The sequence below is a fragment of the Lipotes vexillifer genome, unplaced genomic scaffold (assembly GCF_000442215.2).
Source record: "Lipotes vexillifer unplaced genomic scaffold, Lipotes_vexillifer_v1.1 scaffold445, whole genome shotgun sequence".
NCBI lineage: Eukaryota > Metazoa > Chordata > Mammalia > Artiodactyla > Lipotidae > Lipotes > Lipotes vexillifer.
In genome coordinates, this window is record NW_006774995.1 from 1,698,046 (window position 1) to 1,719,116 (window position 21,071).

Here is a 21,071-nt window from a genome sequence, read left to right on the forward strand (position 1 = left end):
TTAAATACCTTTAACATTCTTTCGGAAGACATTTATTGATTGCCTCCTGCGTGGCGGTACAGAAAGGTCTGGCACTGTTTTCGGGGGAGGGGCGGGGTGGATTACTAGGATTTGGGCGCCCATGGAGTTCACCCAGCAAAACCATCATTTGCGCTTCCTGCGGACTGGCGGCGAGAGAATATGTCGCCGCCTGGATTCTTAAGCACTGCTCTCTAATGCACCAGGATTTAATGCTAATAGGGGCAATGGCGAAAGGGCAGGCGCTGGACGCCAGCGCATCCGGGAACAAGAATGGTAGGCAGTCGGAGTGGGCGTGAGTGGGCTCACAACCTCCCAGCCAGCCCAGTCTGTGGGTGGCCATCTCAGGATTTTCGTCCTGAGTCCAGGTGGCGGGACCCCACTCCAAGTCGGCCCTTTAGACCACCTAGTAGTTGCCAACTCTTTTTGCCCCCAGCAAAACTCGCGCAACCCGATCCTCGTCGTAAGCCCCGCCCCACCGCGCTCGGCCCCGCCTTCCCCCTTTCCCGTCCCAGGACGCGTTGCGCGGCTCGGGCCGGAAGTCGGCGGGTTCTCCGGTGTGTGTCTGAGTCTGTCTGTCTCGAAGCCGCGAGCGGCCCGGGGCAAGCGGGATTCCCAGATTCCCATCTGAGGCGTCACCACTGTCACTACCATCACCCACGGAGCCACTACTAGAGAGGAGTAGACCCGGCCCTTCGCCGGGCAGAGAAGATGTTGCCCCTGTCCATCAAGGACGATGAATACAAACCACCTAAGTTCAATCTGTTCGGCAAGATCTCAGGCTGGTTTAGGTGCGGGGTGCCGTATTTGCGGGAAGGGGGTGTCCGGCAGAAGGGGAAAAGGCCCAGACCTAAGGATGGCCCGAGGTCCAAGGAGGGAGCGTCAGGGACACCCTCGTTCGTGTGAGGACAGGAACGGGTGGACTGGGAGGGTCCTGAAAGGGGAACGCAACCTCCTGGTCCGGCACTCCTCTGACTTTCCCGGCTATTCCCTACTTGTGTCATGCTTAGGTCTATCCTGTCGGACAAGACGTCTCGGAACCTGTTTTTCTTCCTGTGCCTGAACCTCTCTTTCGCTTTTGTTGAACTACTGTACGGCATCTGGAGCAACTGGTAACCAAAGGGGAAAAGGGTTGGGGCGGAAGCAGCGGGTGGGGGAGACGAAGCAGTGTTTGCTTAATGCCACGTAGCTCTTCACCAGGAGGTTCAGCTCTTGCCTTTGCCACCATCTCTGCTGCTGAGTTGCTTTCTCATATCCACACCAATCTGGCACGGTTACATTTCTTAAGAGCCGAGGCCATCACGTGCAGCAGTTAAGATTTAGGTCCCCTCTTCCTTTTCCCACTTGCCCCCACTCCGTCAAACCGGAGTGGCAAGTCCCCTCCTCATTTTGACAGATGGAGAGAGTCTTTTGTCCTTACACACCTTAGCTTTGTCCACTTTCTTGGAATTGGGAGAAACGCGTTTCCTGCCACTCTGTGGGGGAGTGGCATTTGGGATTCACCCTTAAAATTCCGAGAGGGAATATCTGAGATGTTCTACTTAATTTGTTATTAGGTCTTGAAACCAGGAAGAGGTTTATAAAGGGGATATCCAAAGAAACATGTTTTCATTCTCTTTTAATTTTATGCTGAAACTATCATGATTTTCTTTTGGTCTTGACTGCGGTAGAAGATCCCATATAGTTTTCTAAAAGCCTTACATCTCTTGAGTTGATGGTTTTTGGTGTCACCTTTAGTTGTTTTTGTTTTTGTTTTTAACTGCATTGGAAAGAGGTCTATCCAGTGTAACTGTGAAGATGCAGTACTGTTATCCAGGTGTTTGCTGTTGAATAACTTAAGGTCTTATAAAATTGTTCAGCAACGATAAGATCATCTCACTTGTAGGTGTACTGATTCCTCTTTAAATATCATACTCGTTTGAGAATCTCATAATAGCCAACACTTCAAAATTTTATATAAAACTTAAGTTTTTTCTTGGGTTTCTTGAAATAGGTCTTGGACCCCAAAATAAGAACCTATACCATCTATGCTTTATTTCCTATTAATTAAATAGACTTAGTCTCTGTCCTTTAAGGTCCATTTTCAGAGAGAATTGCTGTTCTTGATTTTTATCTCTATTGAGATTGAACAATGACATTAGGTGATACCACCAGTTTTTGTGACATGTATACTTTCATATGAAAAGGTGGACTTTTAAATTCAAATGTCAATTCCGTTTTATCAAAAATACTCAGCAGATTATGACGGTTATTGGTGTAGTCACCACTTAAGTGTAAAAGGCATACAGAAACATAATAAAATATCAATATATGTAATAACCATTTTTAATCCTCTGGGAATCCGATATATGTGTCCTGTAATATTAACACCCTTCAGTATATTGTACATGTTAAAAGCACTCTGTTGTCTTAGCTTGTATTGAAATAATCATACTTTATTATAAATATGCGATATTTATATTATATTTTATATTTTATTCTTCCTAAATTATGCCATATTGTGGTATATGTGCTGGCTGTATCAAGGCTGTATCTTGGTTTGCCTACATACAGTTTTGCTACAGTTACTTTATATTACAATACATTATATTTCACTGTGGCTTTCCATTGCATAAATTACTATATGAAATGTCTTGTTCAAGGGATTCATATTTGAAGTGCCTAAACCATCTCTTTATGGAAAGTAATTCTTTTGATTTGCAGAGATCCCTTGAGGAAATTACTAAAACGATTGTTTTCTAAGCCATTAGTCAATATTCATCAGTACATAAGGAAAACATCAGTGATGCATGACTTGTTCTGCCCTCAGGTAGCTTGTTCTTTTAATTTTAGGCCTTTTCTCCTCCAGTTTACTCCCTTTGTGTTATATCTTACAGATTTTCAGTCTAGCTCTGAACCACTGTCTGTCATGCCTAGATTAATTAGCAGGTATCATTTTTATGTTAACCTCCACATCCACAGTCACTTTTCCCCCAATATTAAGTTTTATCAGCTAATTGGGAGTACAAATGTGTTCCTGTTGAAGCCTTGGCAGACTTGGAAATTGCTTGGGCCTTTTCATAATCTGGCTTTTGTCTTATTTAGACACAACAAATTTTGGGCCCCTTTGTTGACTGATCAACAATTTCTTTATATGACTAGATTATCTCTGTTCCTGAAGGTTCAATTAGATTTTAAGTTCCTTGAGTAAATTTGTTACCAAAACTTGTTTTTTGTTTTTGTCATAGTCATTTCTGTGTTCCTTTGCATTATGTAAAAGTTAAACTTCAAGATGTTATGAAATGTCAAGAGTTTTTTTCCATTATGGAATTAAAAGATAGATAAGACATTCTTTCTCTTCATGAATAAAGGTTCCTAGAAACATTTGATCTAGTTGCAGCAAATGTTAAATAGTTTTGGTTCTTATTCAACACCTTCATTTTAAATAAGAACTTAATTATACTTGTTTTATATTTTTGTTGGTGAAAGTGTGTCATCAGTGGAGAATAGCTAAGCTCTTTGTATATTTTCCCTCATTAAATATCCAGTGCCTTTTACCTTTCTACTAGAATGTAAACTTTATTAAAATGGGATCTCTTCTGTCTTATTCAGGCACCTTAGTACTTGGTGCATAGTATGCTTAATACATGTTTACAGAATGAAATAATGAAGGAATAATGAATATATGGAATTAACCTCCCTAAACATGCTAACTACCCCATTTGGGGCAGGGTGAGGGGGACATTAAACCCTTCCTATTCTTAGTAGGAAAATGGTAGGAATACCATATGTGATCTTTCCTTCTAGGGTTCTTTTCCTTCTAGCATTTATTTTCATTTACTTATTTATCGTTGAGTAACTAATCTCATGGTAGAATGGTATATATAGACAGTGTGTTTTGTACCATCTAGGATTAAGTTCTTTCTCAAGTTTTAGAAAAACCCCAAATTAGTGATTGCCTAAACAAGATAAAACTTTATTTCGAAAGTGGCTATTAGAGTTCCAGCCATCCCTAGCAGCAGAATGTCCAGAATGAAAAAGTATGTAAAGTGTCTTTTAAGGAGATTTATCTGGACGCTAACACACAACAGTTTTCACTGATATTTCAGTGGCTCAACCTTTGTCACATGTTCATGTCCAGTTGCAAATGCCATATTTGCTCCAGTCAACCAGGTATTCTGCTGAAAGTCAAGGATTTTTCACTAATGAAGAAAGGGAATATGTAGGCTCATGAAGTGGGACTAGAAAGAGAAATAAGCTGGTCGGACCTCTTCTACAGGTGGAAAAGTATAGGAGGCCCAGGGAGTTTTTTACTTTCCAGAGTAGCAGAAGAGCCTAGAAGTACCTGTTATCCAAGTATTTTCTACTGTACGGTGATTCTTTCCCTAGTATCTTAATATAGTTTGCTTTCTTTGTTTTTATGCTCTTCTGTTTTATGTTTACTTCACTGTCTTAAAATTCTTAATTTCAGTGATACTTTCTACCAAAGCTGTTACAACCATTTTCCCCCTTAGACATAGAGGAAACTCATTTAACTCTAAAGGCAAATGTCTTTGTATTAGCAAAGTAATTATGTGTTAAAGAAATGTTTTAGGCCATACCAGTCACTCATTTGGTCCTCCTTCTTATAAAGTATGTCATAGCATATGTTTGTAAAGTACTTCCGTGGTTAAGAAAAAGGCTTCCATTAGTTACGTATTTTTCTATAGCATTAAAAATTTTCAATGTCTTAGACTTTTAGCAACTTTTCCCTTCTCTTCCCAAAAGACATTACTTACCAGGTTATGGTGATGACTTTTGCTTTTCTATAGTTTTTTTTTCTACTTTAAAAATGTAGATTTCGATTCCATTGTGCTGAGAATTTTTCTTTACAGTAAAGGGTTATATGGAATGTAGTGGAGTTGTGGGTTTTTCACTGTAACTCTCATTAGTTTAACAACTTATACAAATATCAGGATTCTAAGGATTTTCTAATTCTTGCTAATTAGTCGATAGTTTCTTTCCCCCTTTCTATCTCATGGAACCCAAGTTGATGATTCCCTTTCTTCGATTTTGAAATTAATGTCTAACAACCACTGTAAATATGCTGTTAGCCTAGTTACCAGTAGACCTTTAAAAATTTTTTTATTGTGGAAAATGTATATAAAAGTAGAGAGTTTAGTGGACTTCATGTACCCATCACCCAGCTTTAATGTTTATTACCATGTGGCCTATTTTGTTTCATCTGTTACACTTGTCACCATTGAATTGTTTTAATGCGGATACCAGATATAGTATAATTTCTTCCATAACTACTTCAGTTGAGTCTAAAACATAAGAGCCCCCCTTTTTAACATAATCTGATGTCATTGTGACCTATAAAAATTAATAATTTATTAATATCAAATGTCCAGTGAGTGTTCACATGTCCCTTATTAAATAAATTCTTTTTAAAGTTGGTTTTACAAATCAGAACTTAAACAAGATCAGTGGTATTTGGTTGATATGTCTCATACCTCTCAATTTATAGATTCTTTCTCCCTTTCTTTGTTTTTTCCTTCAATAGACCTTAAATAAAATCCATTTCATAAGTTTCTTTTGCCAAATGTTCTGTTCACATTTATTATATTTTGCTTCAGTGATCAGGTTTCTTTTTTATATCCTAAGAAGTTTTCTTTATAAAACTGTCCTTAGAAAGTGGTCACTTAAAAAAAATGTTTAAAAATACATTTTAGTATTTAGTGTTTAAAGATAGGAGCCTAAAACGAGTAGGCTGCTTTTAGCAACTAATTTTTTTAATCAAGTCACATTTGATGTGTAAATCATATAACCTTAAATATTCTCTATGCTACCTTTATTTTCTAAGGAATTTTATGCCATGTAGTTTAAGTGATAATTCATAATCAGAAACATTTGCTGATATTGAAGATGAGCAGCAAAATTGACATTCCTCATGAACACTATTTTGACATACAATAGGTGATCAGTGAGCAGAGAACTAGAAGTAGACTTTTTTCACATGCGTTTGCCTACATAGTTGTAACTAAGTAATTTTCCAATCATGATACCAGGTTTAGGTGAAAAGATCTCATATCACAATGCTTTAAGAGAACATGATGTTCTACCACCTCAGAAGAGGAAGTATTGTTTCAGGTAGAATCATGTTTTATGTTATGCTAAAAATAAAATAACACTTTAATGACAGTTAAATTTACTTAAAGTTTAAATAAAATCAAAATCTCATTTTGATGAGTATTAAAATTGCCATGCTATATCTAAGCCTGTTTAAAAGGGAACTTGATTGCCCTAGTATACAGTAGAGGTTTACCCTTTTCTTGCACTAATATATGTAGATCAATAAATCAGTAAATTTAAAAATTTATCTTTATTTAGCATGAATACTTGCCTTCTTCTACAGCTAATTTACAGTTATTTAGAATAAAAGTCATATATATAATAAAACCCTCCAATTAAGAAATAAAAACTTTAAAAACCACATATACAGAGAAAAAAATAAACCTATTAAATATGTAGCCTAATGTCGTTGCTGAAATTGACTTTTAAATTCAGTTATAAAATCTCATGAAATCAAGGCAGGGTGGGTAAAGAGTCTTATTGTCAGGTTTTACTGCAACACCACAACTATATTTTATCAGAATAGAGACAGAGTTTTCTGAAACCAAATTTTAAAAATAGCTTACCATATCAGTCCTTTATCAGAGCATAGAAAAAATCATAAACAATGTTTTTATTGGTTTTATAACACATTACAGAGATATTCTTCAAATGGGTCTTTCATACCTCAAAATATAATTAAATTATTATTTTCAGTGTTACAAAGCTATTAAGGGCCAAGTGTGTAGTTTTACGGTGATCTAACTATCCAAGGAAAATCTTAAAATAACTATAAATCTGAGAGGATTGCTTGGATAGCAAGAACCTTACCTTGTTCTCAGGTTTTGATTTTCTCACTCGGCCTTTTCATTTATTCACTATTTCTTATTCTGCTTTGAGTTGGGTATCAGATAAGTATAGACGGTACTTAAACTATCTTATGCATCTATGTATAGTTGAATAAAATATACAAGGTTCATGATAAAACTTAAGACATTTTCAAAATACTTTATAATGATTCTTGAGAAATTTATAAATTTTTGTTCCTTTCTGTGTGGGTGAGTAATGTGCTTTACTTCAGTTTCTAATTTTATAATTATGCTAAATTATAAGGAAATGTAAAAACTGCTTTTTCGACTTCTATGAAGAATGTTTTTGACTTTTAGTTTGTAGCACTTACAATTGAAGAAAGCTGTAGCATATAACCAAATATTGAGAGCTGTGGATCATACTGGGAACACTAGATATTATAAGGTATTAATATTAATAATAATAGTAATAATGGGAATATCGGTGTGGCTTTAATGTGACAAGCACTGTGATAAGTGTTTCATGTATATTAATTCAGTTATAACGTTTATGACATTTTTTACTGTTACCTGTTTAAATGATGGCTAAAAAAGTGAGGTCCAAAGTAGTTAAACAACTTCACAGTCACAGAATTAGTAAGTGGTAAAGCTGGGGTTTGAACCCAGATACTCTGACTTAAGAAGTAGTGCTCTTAACCATTCTGATGCTTCTTGCTTTTTAAAGATTGAGCTGCCGATATGCTTGCTTTCAGAAGTTGACCTAGCCTAAAGTTTCCTGATTTCTTTCCTCAGCTCTCAGTCTGCTGATAAGCCAAGTGGAAGAATTCTTCATCTCTGATGCCTTGTTTTTTGTTTCTAGCATTTCCATTTAATCTTTTTTTTTTGTACTTCTCATTTCTCTGCTGAAATTTAGCATTGATTCATGCATTTTTCCCCACCTTTTCCATAGATCCTTTAATGTATTAATTATAGTTCTGATAGTTCCAGTATCTGGGCCAGCATCTTGGTCTGGTTCTGTTGACTGCTTTATCTCTTCACGAGTTATTTTGCTTGCTATTTTTTGTGTTTCTTGAAATTTTTGATGAAAGCCTTGACATTGTGAACAGAGATCAGTAGATATTGAGGTAGTAGTATTTATGACTAGGAATAGGCATGCATCTTCCGACAGGCAATTAGGCCTTTTGTTTCCAGTATTCTTCATATGCATGTGTCACGGAAGTTTTCTCTTCATGCTCAATGCACCCTCCCCCTGCCGAGCTATAGACTGCTGTTGATTGTTAATCAGTGTGAGGTTTGTGGTGAGGGCAGAGGGGCATTCATTAACTTGACCAAGCCTCAGTCTTAGGCAGGCCCTGTGAGTCTGGGCCTCAAGGGTATGTTTTTTGGTTTGTTTGTTTTTCTTTTGTTTGTTTGTTTGTTTTTAACATTTTTTCCTTCCTTTGGTGACAGCCAAAGTCTGTCACATTTATGTAGATGGTCTTGGGTGAGAGTGAGTTTCCTGCTCCTTCTTTGGTCAGAGCAAAACATCTGCTTTGTGTTGGTACAGGATCCTCTGCCCAATAGGATTTCCTGCCCCACCGCCCCCAGTGGCTTTTTTTTAAAGCATGTATAATACAAATCTTTAACATCACAAATAATATGTTGCTTCATGTATCTTGTAAGAACTTTATAATAATACACTTCCATTTCCTTCTATTCTGTATGCTATTATTATTATTAATTTTTTTGGCTGTGTTGGGTCTTCGTTGCTGTGCATGGGCTTCTCATTGCAGTGGGTGGGCTTCTTATTGCGGTGGCTTCTCCTGTTGCGGAGCACAGGCTCTAGGTGTGTGGGCTTCAGTAGTTGTGGCTCATGGGCTTAGTTACTCTGCGGCATGTGGGATCCTCCCGGACCAGGGATCAAACCCATGTCCCCTGCATTGGCAGGTGGACTCCCAACCGCTGTGCCACCAGCGAAGTCCCTGTGTGCTATTATTGTCATACACTTCACGTTTATGTAAACCCTACAATACAGTGTTCCTATTTTGGCTTTATACCGGAGGTTAGCAAACCTTTTCTGTTGACAGCAGATAATAAATATTTTAGGCTTTAAGGGTCATAAGATCTCTGTCACAGTTTCTCCATCCTACTGTTACAGCACAGAAACAGCCATAGACAGTGTATAAGCAGATGGGCATAACTGTGTTTCAGTAAAACTTTATTACAAAAATGAATGGTGGTCCAGATTTGGCTTGTGGGCCATAGATTGCTCACCCTGCCTTAGACTGTCAGATATGTTTTTTTAAAACAGCTTTATTGAGATATAATTCATATACCTTAAAATTCTTCCATTTATAGTCTACTATTGAATGGCTTTTAGTACAGTATTCACAGAGTTGTAAAACTATCACAACAGTCCATATTGGAACACTTTTATTACTGCAAAAGGAAACCTTGCACCCCTAGCCATCACCCTCCAATTCTCTCATCTCCTGATCTGCCCCAGTTCTAGGCAATCACTAATCTATTTTCTATCTCTATATATTTGCCTATTCTGAACATTTCATACAAATGGAATCATTTGCATATGATCTTTTGTGACAGTTTATTTCACTTAGCATAATGGTTTCAAGGGTTATCCATGTTCTACACGTATCAGTATTTCATTTATTTTTATTAACAAATACTATTCCAGCAGTGTGTGAGGGTTCCAGTTTCTCCACCAACACTTGGGATTATTGGGCTTTTTTATTGTAGTCATCATAGTGCATGTGAAGTTGTTTCTCATTGTTTTGATTTGCATTTCCCTGCATTGTAGTTAATGATGCTGAGTAACTTTTCTAGTGCTGATTGGGTATTTGTATGTCTTCTTTGGAGAAATGTCTATTCAGATCCTTTGTTCATTTAAAAAATTGGATAATTTCTCTTTTTGAAGAGTTTTAAGAATTCTTCATATATTCTGGATACAAGCCCCTTGTCAGATATTTGATTGGCAGATATTTCCTCCCAATTGTGTACTGTCATTTCACTTTGTTTATATGTCCTTCGAAGCATGAAAGTTTTAAAATTTCAATGATGTCCAGTCTGTTACTTTTTTTCTTTTGTTGCTTGTGCTTTTGATATCATATATAAGAAACCATTGCCCAGTCCAAGGTTGTGAATACGTTAGCTTTTATGTTTAGGTCTTTGATCCATTTTAGGTTAACCCTTGTGTATAATATGAAGTAAGGGTCAAAAATCATTTCCTGCATGTGGATATCCAGTTGTGTCAGTGTTGCAAACACTATTCTTTCCACCATTGAACTATTTTGGCATCCTTGTCAACAAACAGTTGACCATAAATGTGTGAGGGTTTATTTCTGAACTCTAAATTCCATTCTACTGATCTATATGTTTATTCTTATTCCAGTACCACATTGTTTTGATTTTTGTAGCTTTATAATAAGTTTTGAAATTGGGAAGTGTGAGTCCTCCAACTTTGCTTTTCTTTTTCAATATTGTTTTGGCTATTCTATATCTCTTGCTTTTCCATATGAGTTTTAAGATCAGCTTGTCAATTTCTCCAAAGGGGTCAGCTGGGATTTTGATGGAGAGTGAGTTCAGTCTGTAGATCAATTGAGGAAATATTGCCATCTTAACAGTATTGTCTTCTGATCCATAAACATGGACATCTTTCCATTTATTTAGGTCTTCTTTAATTTTTTTCCAACAATATTTTATAGTTTCCAGAGTATAGCTTTTGTACTTTTTTTTGTTAAATTTATTCCTAATTATTTTATTCTTTTTGATGCTATTGTAAATGGAAATTTTTTAAATTTCATTTTTGTGCATCACATTATATAGGAATATAATTCATTTTTGTATGTTGATCTTGTATCCTGCAACCTTGCCAGACTCATTTATTAGTTCTAATAGTTTTTTAGTAGAGTCTTTAAGATTTTGTATATACAAGATCATGCCATTTGCAAATAGAGATAGTTTTACTCCTTCCCTTCCGGTCTGGGTGCCTTTTATTTCATTTCCTGCCTAATTGCCCTTGTTACACCCTCTAGTACAATGTTAAATAGAAGTGGTAAGGGGATGTTTTTATCTTGTACCTGATCTTAGGGGAAAGCATTCAGTCTTTGGCCACTAGTGATGCTGATGTTAGCTTTGGGGTTTTCATAGATGCCATTTATCAGTCCAGGAAGTTCCCTCTATAGCAAGTTTGTTGAGTGTTTTCATCATAAAAGTGTTGGATTTTGTGAAATGCTTTTCTGCATCTATTAAGATGATTATGTGGGTTTTGTCCTTCATTCCATTGATACGATGTAGTATATTGCATTGTTGGGATAAATCCCACTTGGTTGTGGTGTATACTCTTTTATATATTGCTGAATTTAATTTGCTAGTATTTTGTTGAAGATTCTTGTGTGTGTATTTGCAAAAAATACTTGTCTGTAGTTTCTTTTCTTGTGGTGTCTTTTGTCTGATTTTGGCATCAGGGTAATGCTTATACAATGAGTTGGGAAGTATTCCTTCATCTTTTGTTTTTTGGAAGAGTTTGTAAGGGATTGATTTTTTTTTTTTTTTTGTGGTATGCAGGCCTCCCACTGCTGTGGCCTCTCCTGTTGCGGAGCACAGGCTCCGGATGCGCAGGCTCAGTGGCCATGGCTCACGGGCCCAGCCGCTCCGCGACACGTTGGATCCTCCCGGACCGGGGCACAAACCCGCGTCCTCTGCATCAGCAGGCGGACTCTCAACCACTGCGCCACCAGGGAAGCCCAGGGATTGATATTTATTGTTCTTTAAATGTTTGGTAGGATTTACCAGTGAAGCCATCTGGGCCTAGGCTTTTCTTTGTTGAAAGTTTTAAAATTATTAATTTAATCTGTTTACTTGTTATAAATCTATTTAGATTTTTTTTGACCCAGTTTTTCTAGATTGTTTCTAGGAATTTGTTTATTTCATCTAAGTTATCTAATTTATTGGTTTATATTTAGTTGTTCATAGTATTTTCTTATAATCCTTCTTATTTCTATAAAGTCAGTAGTAGTATCTCACTTTCATTGCTGATTTTAGTACTTTGAGCCCTTTCTCTTTTTTCTTGGTCAGTTTATTTAAAGGTTGTGAATTTTACTGATATTTCCAAAGAACCAATTTTTGGGTTATTGTTTTTTCCTCTTTTTTTTAATTCTCAATTATCTTTTAAAGATACTAAAATAAAGTTATTTTTTAATATTTTTACACCTATTTATCATTTTCAGTGATCATCATACAAGGCTAAGTTTCCATCTGGTATCATATTGGACTTAAAGAACTCTTTATTCTTGTAGTTTAGATCTGCTGGCAGTGAATTCTCTCAGTTTTGGTTGTATTAAAAATCTATTTTATCTTCATTTTTGAAAGATATTTTGCTAGATATAGAATTTTAGGTTGACGCTTTTTTTCTTTCAATACTTTAAAGACATTGCTTCATTGCCTTCTGCCTTGAGTAGTTTCTGATGCAAAATATGCTATTAATCTTATCTTTGTTTTTCTGTATCCAATTTTTCTTTCTTTCCTTTTTTTGGTTGTTTTCAAGATTTTCTCTTTCTGTTGGGTGTTCAGCAATTTGTGAGGTATGTAGGGTTTTTCCCTTGCTAGTACTTCATTAAGCTTCTTGGATATGTGATTTGTTTTTTGTTTTTCATTAATTTTGGAAAACTCTTCAAGCATTTTCTCTTTAAATGCTCTTTCTACCCTATTCTTTCTTCTCTATTACTGAGAATCCAAATACATGTATTTTAGTCTGTTTGATGCTTTGATAGGTTTTGAGTGTTCTGTTCTTTTTTATTTTTCTTTTTCATTCCTTTTCTTCTTTGTGTTTTACTTTGGATAATTTGTTTTGACCTAACTGATGCTTTCTCTCTGTGTCCTGTCTGCTCAGAAGCCCATGTATGTTATTTTTAATCTTTAATACTATGATATTTTAAAAGTTTTTATCACTTCCATTTGATTATTTTATAATTTCTATCTCTGTGGAAAGTCCCTGTTCGTTCATAAATTTTCTCCAGCTTTGTACCACATCCTTTAACATATTAATCATATTTGTTTTAAAGCCCCTATTACAATCTAATCTCTGGGACTTTTCTGCTTCTGATTCTGTTGACTGTTTCAGCTCTTAACAATGGGTCTTATTATTTTGTTTCCTTGATCTTGTTATATGCCTTATAAATATTTATTGAGTGCTGGATATTATGTTTAAAAGAGTAATAGAGACTGAGGTTAGTAGTATTTATGCCCAGAAACGTGCACGCCCTTTTTGTTTTGTTTTGTTTTGTCAGCATGGGGGTTTTGAACTTATCTGTTCAATAGTTGAGCTGGGCTTTTGTGTTGTGGTATATTGCTAGTTAATGTCAACAAGCCACAGATGTCACATTTTTCCAGAGGCTTCTACCACTTTGTGCTTAGTGTAGGATTTTGAGTACTGGAGGGTCTTCTCAGTGTTCTTGTTTCACTCTCAGTTTTCAGCAAGCCCTGCATACCTGTGCCACAAGGGAGTCTCTCCGTGCTCTTGCTTGACTCTCAGATGTAGATTGCTGTTGTCTTTTACTTTAGGCAAGGCTTTGGGTGGGGAAGTGGGGGGATGAATATTTCATTCTCCTGTTGCAGCCTCAGTATTAGGTAGGCCCTTTCCCCCTGAGTGTCAGAGTCGGTGTTATTAATGTTCCTGCCCCTTTCCCCACCCCTCCCCGCAGCCGTGTATCAAGAAAAGGAGCAAGGGTCCTGCACCTCTTCCAATAGCAGACCTTTGCTTTGAATCAGTGTAAGATCCCGGGCCCAAGCTGGCTTTAGCCTAGCCCCCGGTAGCAGATGGCTTTTTTTTCTGTTTCTCTTTCAGTGACAGCTGACCTTAGCTAGTCATCAGAGGGCGGACAGATGCCTATCCTTCTTTCAGTAGCAGCTGGGCTTTTCCTTTGGCAAGGGGTATGAGGGTTTCTTCTTAGATGCTTAAAAATTATCTTTAATGTTTTTCAATATATCATATTTTAATGTTGTCTTTTTAGAAGATAAGTTCCTGATGAGCAGAGGCTGGATCTTAGATTTTTAGAAAAGGATGACTACTATTTGGTTATTATTATAATATGCCAATGTGTTTGTTCTTTTCCAGCTTAGGTTTGATTTCCGACTCTTTTCACATGTTTTTCGATAGCACTGCCATTTTGGCTGGATTGGCAGCATCTGTTATTTCAAAATGGAGAGATAATGATGCTTTCTCTTATGGGTAAGACTTTTTAAAAACATTTTTATTGAAGTATAAGAAACACAGAAAATAACATATAAAACTGAAGCTCAATGAATTTTCACAGTTGAATACATTTGTCTAACTTGAACCCTTGAAAACCCCTCATGCCTCCTTCTAGTTCTTTAACACTCACCTTCCCGCTTTCCTAACTCCATAGGTTACTTTTGCCTGTTTTGGGACAATATATAATTGGAATCTACAATGTGTACTTTTTTTTTTTTGTATCTGATTTCTCTTGCATCTTGATTTTACCAAAAATTTTCAGGTGAGATTGTTACTAGATAGGGAAATTTCTCAACTCTTAATCTATTTTTTTGTTTTTGTTTTTTTTTTGAAGAAAGAGGAAAAAGAGAAAGTTTCAGTATATGAAAATAGTTATGTTTCTTTAGTTTTCTTTTTTGGTTGATATTTTGTTTACTTATTGTCTTCAGCTCTGCTTTTATGTAAAATACTTCCCCTACTTTTGCTGAATATGCACAATTAACTAAATATTTGGAAAGTGTTTTTATGCCGAAGGGGTTGGTCTCACTTCTGAGCCTAGTAACGTTAGAGGCAGAGTTTGCTTTTTGCCATCTCTGATTGGGGGCAGCAATGGAGTTTCCATTATTTGATTTACTCTGCCTGAGTGTTTTCTCTTTTTTTGAGCTCATAGACTATTTTACAATGTAATTATATTTATGTGTAAATAAGTAGCGCTCAGAACTAATATCCTCTTTCTCTTTCTCTCTCCCACCCACTTTCTCATTCCTGCTCCCCCCCTCTCACCTGCTTACTTATTGACTCTTGCCCTGTCTCTTCCCCTCCCCTCCCTTTCCCTTGTGAGTGCTGTCTTGCACTCCCTCCTTTCTTTGCTGTCTTTCCTATTTTCACTCCCATCTCTCATTTGTCTCCCCATACTCATACTCATTCTCTCCCTTTTACTTCTAAACTCCCTTCTCTCCTTTACTGTTCTTTCTTTCTAGTTACTTGGGTCTGTGCTCATGGTCTTTTTCTCTCCCTCTCCCTTCTACTCTCCATTCTCCCTTTCTCCCTCCCTCACATCTTTTCTCTTATTCTTTGCTTTCTCCTGCTCTTCCTCTATGCTGTAGCACTGTATTGTTAAGACTCTTGCTCATCCCATCTTCCCCACCCCTTAACCTCTTCAGCTGTAGTTGTTTGTTTTTTTTTTTCCTCTCCCTTTCCCAGGCTCTCTTTCTTTCTTTCCCTGATTCTCCTTTCCTGTGCAGTTCCTCTCATTCTCTCTCCCTTCCGTTCACATCCACCCTCTTACATGCACTGTCTCTTGTGCCCCTGGTTCTCTCTTCTACTGGTGCTCACCCACTACTTCCTCTTTCTAGCTTTGCTTTTGTTCTTGAGTAATTACACACTCTCTGCTTCTTGCATGTGCTCTTGTTCTCTTCAGATGTTTATCGAGGGCCCAATATGATTCGAATACTTTGCTACTTGTAATGATATAAAAATGAATAAGATATGACGTCTGCCTCAGAGGAACTTATGGTCTGATGGGGAAACAGTTCTGTAAAAATCCTGTGATAACTATACATTGTGTGACAAGTGCTAAAAGAGAGATATGTGAAATTCTGTGACAGGACTTGCTGATTTGCGGTATAACCCAAGTGATATGATTACTTGTAACATTATAAAAAGTGAGACAAAAAATAGTATTATGTTATTTTTATAGAGCAAGAGATCCTGTTTATTTATAAATCCAAACAGCTCAAAAGCTCAGAAAAGAACCTGTTCCATGGCATTGTATAATCAAAAGACTCTTAAGTATATTTTGAATTACTAAAGGTTGTATGTGAAGTTATAATTTTGTGTTGGAAAATTAGTAATTCATACATATTTTACATAAAAAAATCTAATTAGAGTATCGTATTAAGCAATCTTCCTGGATAAACAGTAACTAACTATAAGAATTCTCCTCAATTCCTTAATTCTTAGGGTATCTATTGTTTTCTATTTAGAATGCATAATCTCCTGGTATAAGATAGTTTTTAGAAATAGCTTTGAATACCTTCAGTACCATAGCAGGTTTTACTGATTCAACTTTAACTAAAATATACGAGAGTAATATTCTTGACATTTTTAAATTTGTTTATCCCGTCTTCTCCTTATTTGCTTTTTTTTCTTTTGAGAAGGGAAAAATTAGGGGAAAAAAGCTGATGTAACATTTGAAACTATTAGTAATTGCTATAGTAGTAAGTAGCAGCAGTAAATGTAGGTGCCAGTATAACAAAATGACACTGAGTAGGGTAGGCTAAGCCAGTGAGGAATCCCCAAACCCCTAATTCAGTATGATCAGAATAGCAGGCTGACTGCAATAGTAGAAACCATAGGCAGAATCTGAAAGGCAGCAAAAACTTTTCAGTATTTTTTTTATGTGAAGTCATCTCTGTATATTGTCACACTCCTAATTTTGAAATAGCAAAGCTAGAATAAAAGTAATACATATCTGGGGCTTCCCTAGTGGTGCAGTGGTTGGGAGTCCGCCTGCCGATGCTGGGGACGCGGGTTCGTGCCCCGGTCCGGGAGGATCCCACATGACACGGAGCGGCTGGGCCCGTGAGCCACGGCCACTGATCCTGCGCGTCCGGAGCCTGTGCTCCACAACGGGAGTGGCCACAACAGTGAGAGGCCTGAGTACTGCAAAAAAAAAAAAAAAAAGTAATACATATCTGATAGGTAGATAGATGCATATGTGCATGCTTATATACATATGTACATATATTTGTATCTTTTTCGCCCTGGCTAAAGAATCCAGATACCATCATACTAAATAGGCAATAGCACATTCATGGATCATATGTTTTAATTCCAGGACTCAGTCTGTTCAGGTAAACATAGTGTGTTTGGAAAAGCAAGTGTGTCTAGATTTCACAAGTTTTTCATTTTAATCCTGCAGTCAACTTTAGCAAATATATTAAACTTAATTAAAATCACTTTAGCCCAACAATTTATCAGAATTTATGGAGCACCTACTAAGCTAAGCATTAGGGACAAAAAGATGCCTGAAAAACACTCCTGCCTTTGATCTTGAAATCTAATGGAACTCAAGGACAAAAGACTTTCCATCAGGCATTAGCTATGGGATTAGAAGGGTGTGTTAAAAGAAAGTGTTTTTTATTTCTTGGACAGTAACACTGTTGATATATTAGATAAATTCCTAAGTGTGGATTGTGGAAAGCAGGCAGTAAATTCTTTGAATTTAATGAAAAAAAAGTATTTGCTTTGACAAATAAGATGTTAATTTAATTCACATATATGTATTAGAAGGTAGACATATGCAGTATTTCTGAGTGTAGAAATATATACTATGTTGGAATGTACTTAACAGACAAGCTTCAACATAACCATATGCAGTATATTTTAAAGAGTTTTTTCTCTTTAAAAATATTTTTTGCAGTGAAAATTGTATTATCTAGAAATTAACATAGAAAGCTAGGAAGTCTAGCTTTTTGATGCTCCTGTTACATTGTTCAAGAACCAGAGTCATTAATTGCTGTCGGCACCCTTTAAATAATGTCTGAACATGTAAAACTGCCAAGTTAAATTTGTTTTAATGACTTTAACTAAGCCAAATATACCTCATGGAAAAATAAAATCTTTCCCCAATGCTTCACACAGGTAGGAAGCAGAAAGCTTCAGAAGCCCATGGAGAAAAAGAGAGGTATTTTAAAAATAGTTTAATTAGAATTATGTGAAGCTAGAATTGATTCTAAAAATAGGTAATTGAAAAGTTTTTGTTAAATTTATTAATCTTAGAAGAAGAGTGATAGAAATATAAATCTCAAGTTGTCTCTGGGATAATTCAGAAATAATTATGTTTTCCTTCAGTCAAAGCTCCCCTTGCCAAAGATTTGAAAGCTGAAAGGTACAAAGCAGAAAGCATAAGGAGCTCTTAGAAAAGAAGGAATTAACAAGTTATAAAAACCCCTTTTTCAAGGTCTCTTCTACTTTTTTTTTTTTTTTTTTTTTTGCGGTACGTGGGCCTCTCACTGTTGTGGCCTCTCCCGTTGCGGAGCACAGGCTCCGGACGCGCAGGCTCAGCGGCTCTGTGGTATGTGCGATCCTCCCGGACCGGGGTATGAACCCGTGTCCCCTGCATCGGCAGGCGGACTCTCCACCACTGCATCACCAGGGAAGCCCCTCTTCTTCTACTTTTTATCTTTGTATCCTACCTTCTTTTCCTACTTACCTGGTTCTGTCCTTCCTTCTCCACTGGCAGCTTGAGATTTACATTTCTGTGAAAGGTCTCTCTAAGCCTACTTACTCTAAAAAGGTCTTTTGTAGAAATCTATATATTTTATGGCATTCTGCTGTTAAATATAACTCATAATAATTAAATTTATTTTCTCAATTTTATGCTATATGTACTATAAAACATACTATAAACACTGGGACTTTGTTGGCTGCTTATAACCATATAGTATGGTTTAGGACCTCTGAATATATGTGAATTTGTGATTTAATTTTTAAGAAATAACTTAATTCAGCTGTTTACTTTGCTCTTCTTTAGGTATGTTAGAGCGGAAGTTCTGGCTGGTTTTGTCAACGGCCTGTTTTTGATCTTCACTGCTTTTTTTATTTTCTCAGAAGGAGTTGAGGTATAGTAGATAATAATTAGAGTCAGTAAATTATGTTTCTATAATGAAAATGTTTACTAACTAAAGATACTTGTAATAGAGCTATTTTTCACACTATCATTATTTATTGAGGCCAGTCTTGGATTAGATAAAATATTATGTGTGTACAGGAGGAACTTATAAAGTAATTGAAAAAATTATATGTGAAACTACTTCAAATTGAAAACAAATAATAGTGCTTTACAAGCTGTGAATGAAGTGTTGACACTTTATGAAAAGTAAACACACAGTCCCTGTAGTGAGGTCTGTTGGAAGAGTTCTTAAGATAGAATGTGAGGATTTTGCCAATGAATCTTGAATGTTTTGTATATTAAAACAAGTAAAGAGGAAATTTAAAGATTAATCAACTTAAAATAAATGACACTATTTTAAGATTCTGAAGAAGGATGGTTTTAGTCCAAATGTTCATGCTTTTAAATGTATTTATTTAAGAATAGTAACTGTTACCTTTTCTACAGTATGTGAACAATGGTTTTATTTTTATTAACTGTTTTGGCAGATAATTTTGGAGTGATTTTTATTCTGAAAATAACTAAAATTTTTTTTAAATTTACCAGTTGATCAGTCAGAAATTATATCAATGCAATTTGTTTGTATTCTGTATTTTCTAGAGAGCATTAGCACCTCCAGATGTACACCATGAGAGACTGCTTCTTGTTTCAATTCTTGGGTTTTTGGTAAACCTAGTAGGAATATTTGTTTTCAAGCATGGAGGTCATGGACATTCTCATGGCTCTGGTATGATGGTTAGAACCCTTTGTTTCTTCATTTCTGGTTTCTGTCATATTCACTTTTTAAAATTGATAATTTTTAAAGTTTAACTTACTATACTGACTTTTAATAAAGAAATGTTAATATGTTTAATAAAGAAATGTTAATATGTTTAATAAAGAAATGTAATATGTTAATAGACTCATATTAATGTCTTCCTGAACAATGCTTCCCGCTTCTCCATGTCCCTCCCTCTTAGTGGCTTCTCAGAGTTGTACATGTTATCAGCTTGGTGTGGATACTTACAGACCTCTGTAGCTCATCTGTTTAGTATGATATCATTTATATAAAACAAACAAATATCAAAACCACAGTACAAATCTAGTTACTAAAATGTTACAGTGTATGGGGGTATGAAATTTATCATACAATCTGTCTTTGAGATCCTTCCACCTGGTATCCATCAGTGTACCTTCTCTTGTTAACAGAAACACAAAACTCCATGGTGTGGGTTACCATGGTTTATTTAACCAGTCTTCTATGGATTTAAGTCATTTCTTGTTTTTCGCAGTTCCATATGAAGCATATCCTTGTGAACACATGCAAGTGTTTTCCCAAAGCTGTGCTATCCTATACAGTAGTCATTAGTCACATGTGACTATTTAAGTTTACATTATGGTTAATTAAATTTAATAAAATTAAGAATTCAGTTCCTCAGTTATACTAATTACATTTCAAGTGCTCAGTAGTCACATAGGGCTACCATTTGGACAGCAAATGTAGAAGATTTCCATCATCACAGAAAGTTCTTTGAATTGCAGTCTGCTGGAATATGAGTAGAATTGCTGGAACACAGGATATCTAGTTTTTAGTTTCAATAGATGTTAGCAATTTGCCCTCCAAATGACTCATTCCCTTTTACCCCAGCAAAAAATTCAAGTACTAGTATTCTCTCACCCATATCAAAACTTAATATTATGGGTTTAAAACCATTTTGGTGATATTTTGATAAAAATGGTATCATTTTATTTGGTATTTCTTTGCCTAGTAGTGTGGTTGAAAATCTTTCTGTATGTTTTTAGGCCATTCAGATTTTTTCCTTTTCTGGAATTGTCCCTTTTTTTTTTTGCCTTTCTTATTGTTAATCCCCTTACAAGCATTTTTAATATATTTTGTTTACTAATTCTTTGTTTTATGTATTGCAAATATCTTTTCCCAGTCTATGGCTTGTCTATTTAAGCTTTTATATAGGGGTTTTTAATTTGGATATAGTCTAGTTTTTCTGTCATATATTTTGTGGTATGTTTTCTGCTTTGTTTAAGGAATTTTCTGTCCTTGGGTCATAAACATATTCTCTTATTATTTAATACTGTGAAAACTTTGGTTTTATGGGTTTTTCCCATGTACTTTGGTGCTTCATCTGTATGTAATTTATTTTTGTGATGGGGTGAGTTAGGACTTTTTTTTCTTGGTGTGAATGAATAAGCAGTTTTCTAAGCACCATTTATTAATCTGCTCTTTACATCATTGATATAAAAGGACACTTTTACCCTATATTAAATTGCTTTA

At 35.9% G+C, this 21,071-nt stretch overlaps 1 protein-coding gene across 1 annotated transcript in view; it reads left to right on the forward strand.

The window, feature by feature from the left end:
* Positions 1-554: 554 nt before the first annotated feature.
* SLC30A7 (solute carrier family 30 member 7) overlaps positions 555-21,071 on the forward strand; it is a 79,268-nt gene continuing 58,751 nt past the window's right edge. The window contains exons 1-5 of the mRNA XM_007449619.1: positions 555-809; positions 1,029-1,130; positions 14,011-14,124; positions 18,665-18,752; positions 19,403-19,529. Coding sequence (XP_007449681.1) covers positions 730-809; positions 1,029-1,130; positions 14,011-14,124; positions 18,665-18,752; positions 19,403-19,529 — 511 coding nt within the window. The 5' untranslated portion in view covers positions 555-729. The remainder of the gene's footprint in view (positions 810-1,028; positions 1,131-14,010; positions 14,125-18,664; positions 18,753-19,402; positions 19,530-21,071) is intronic.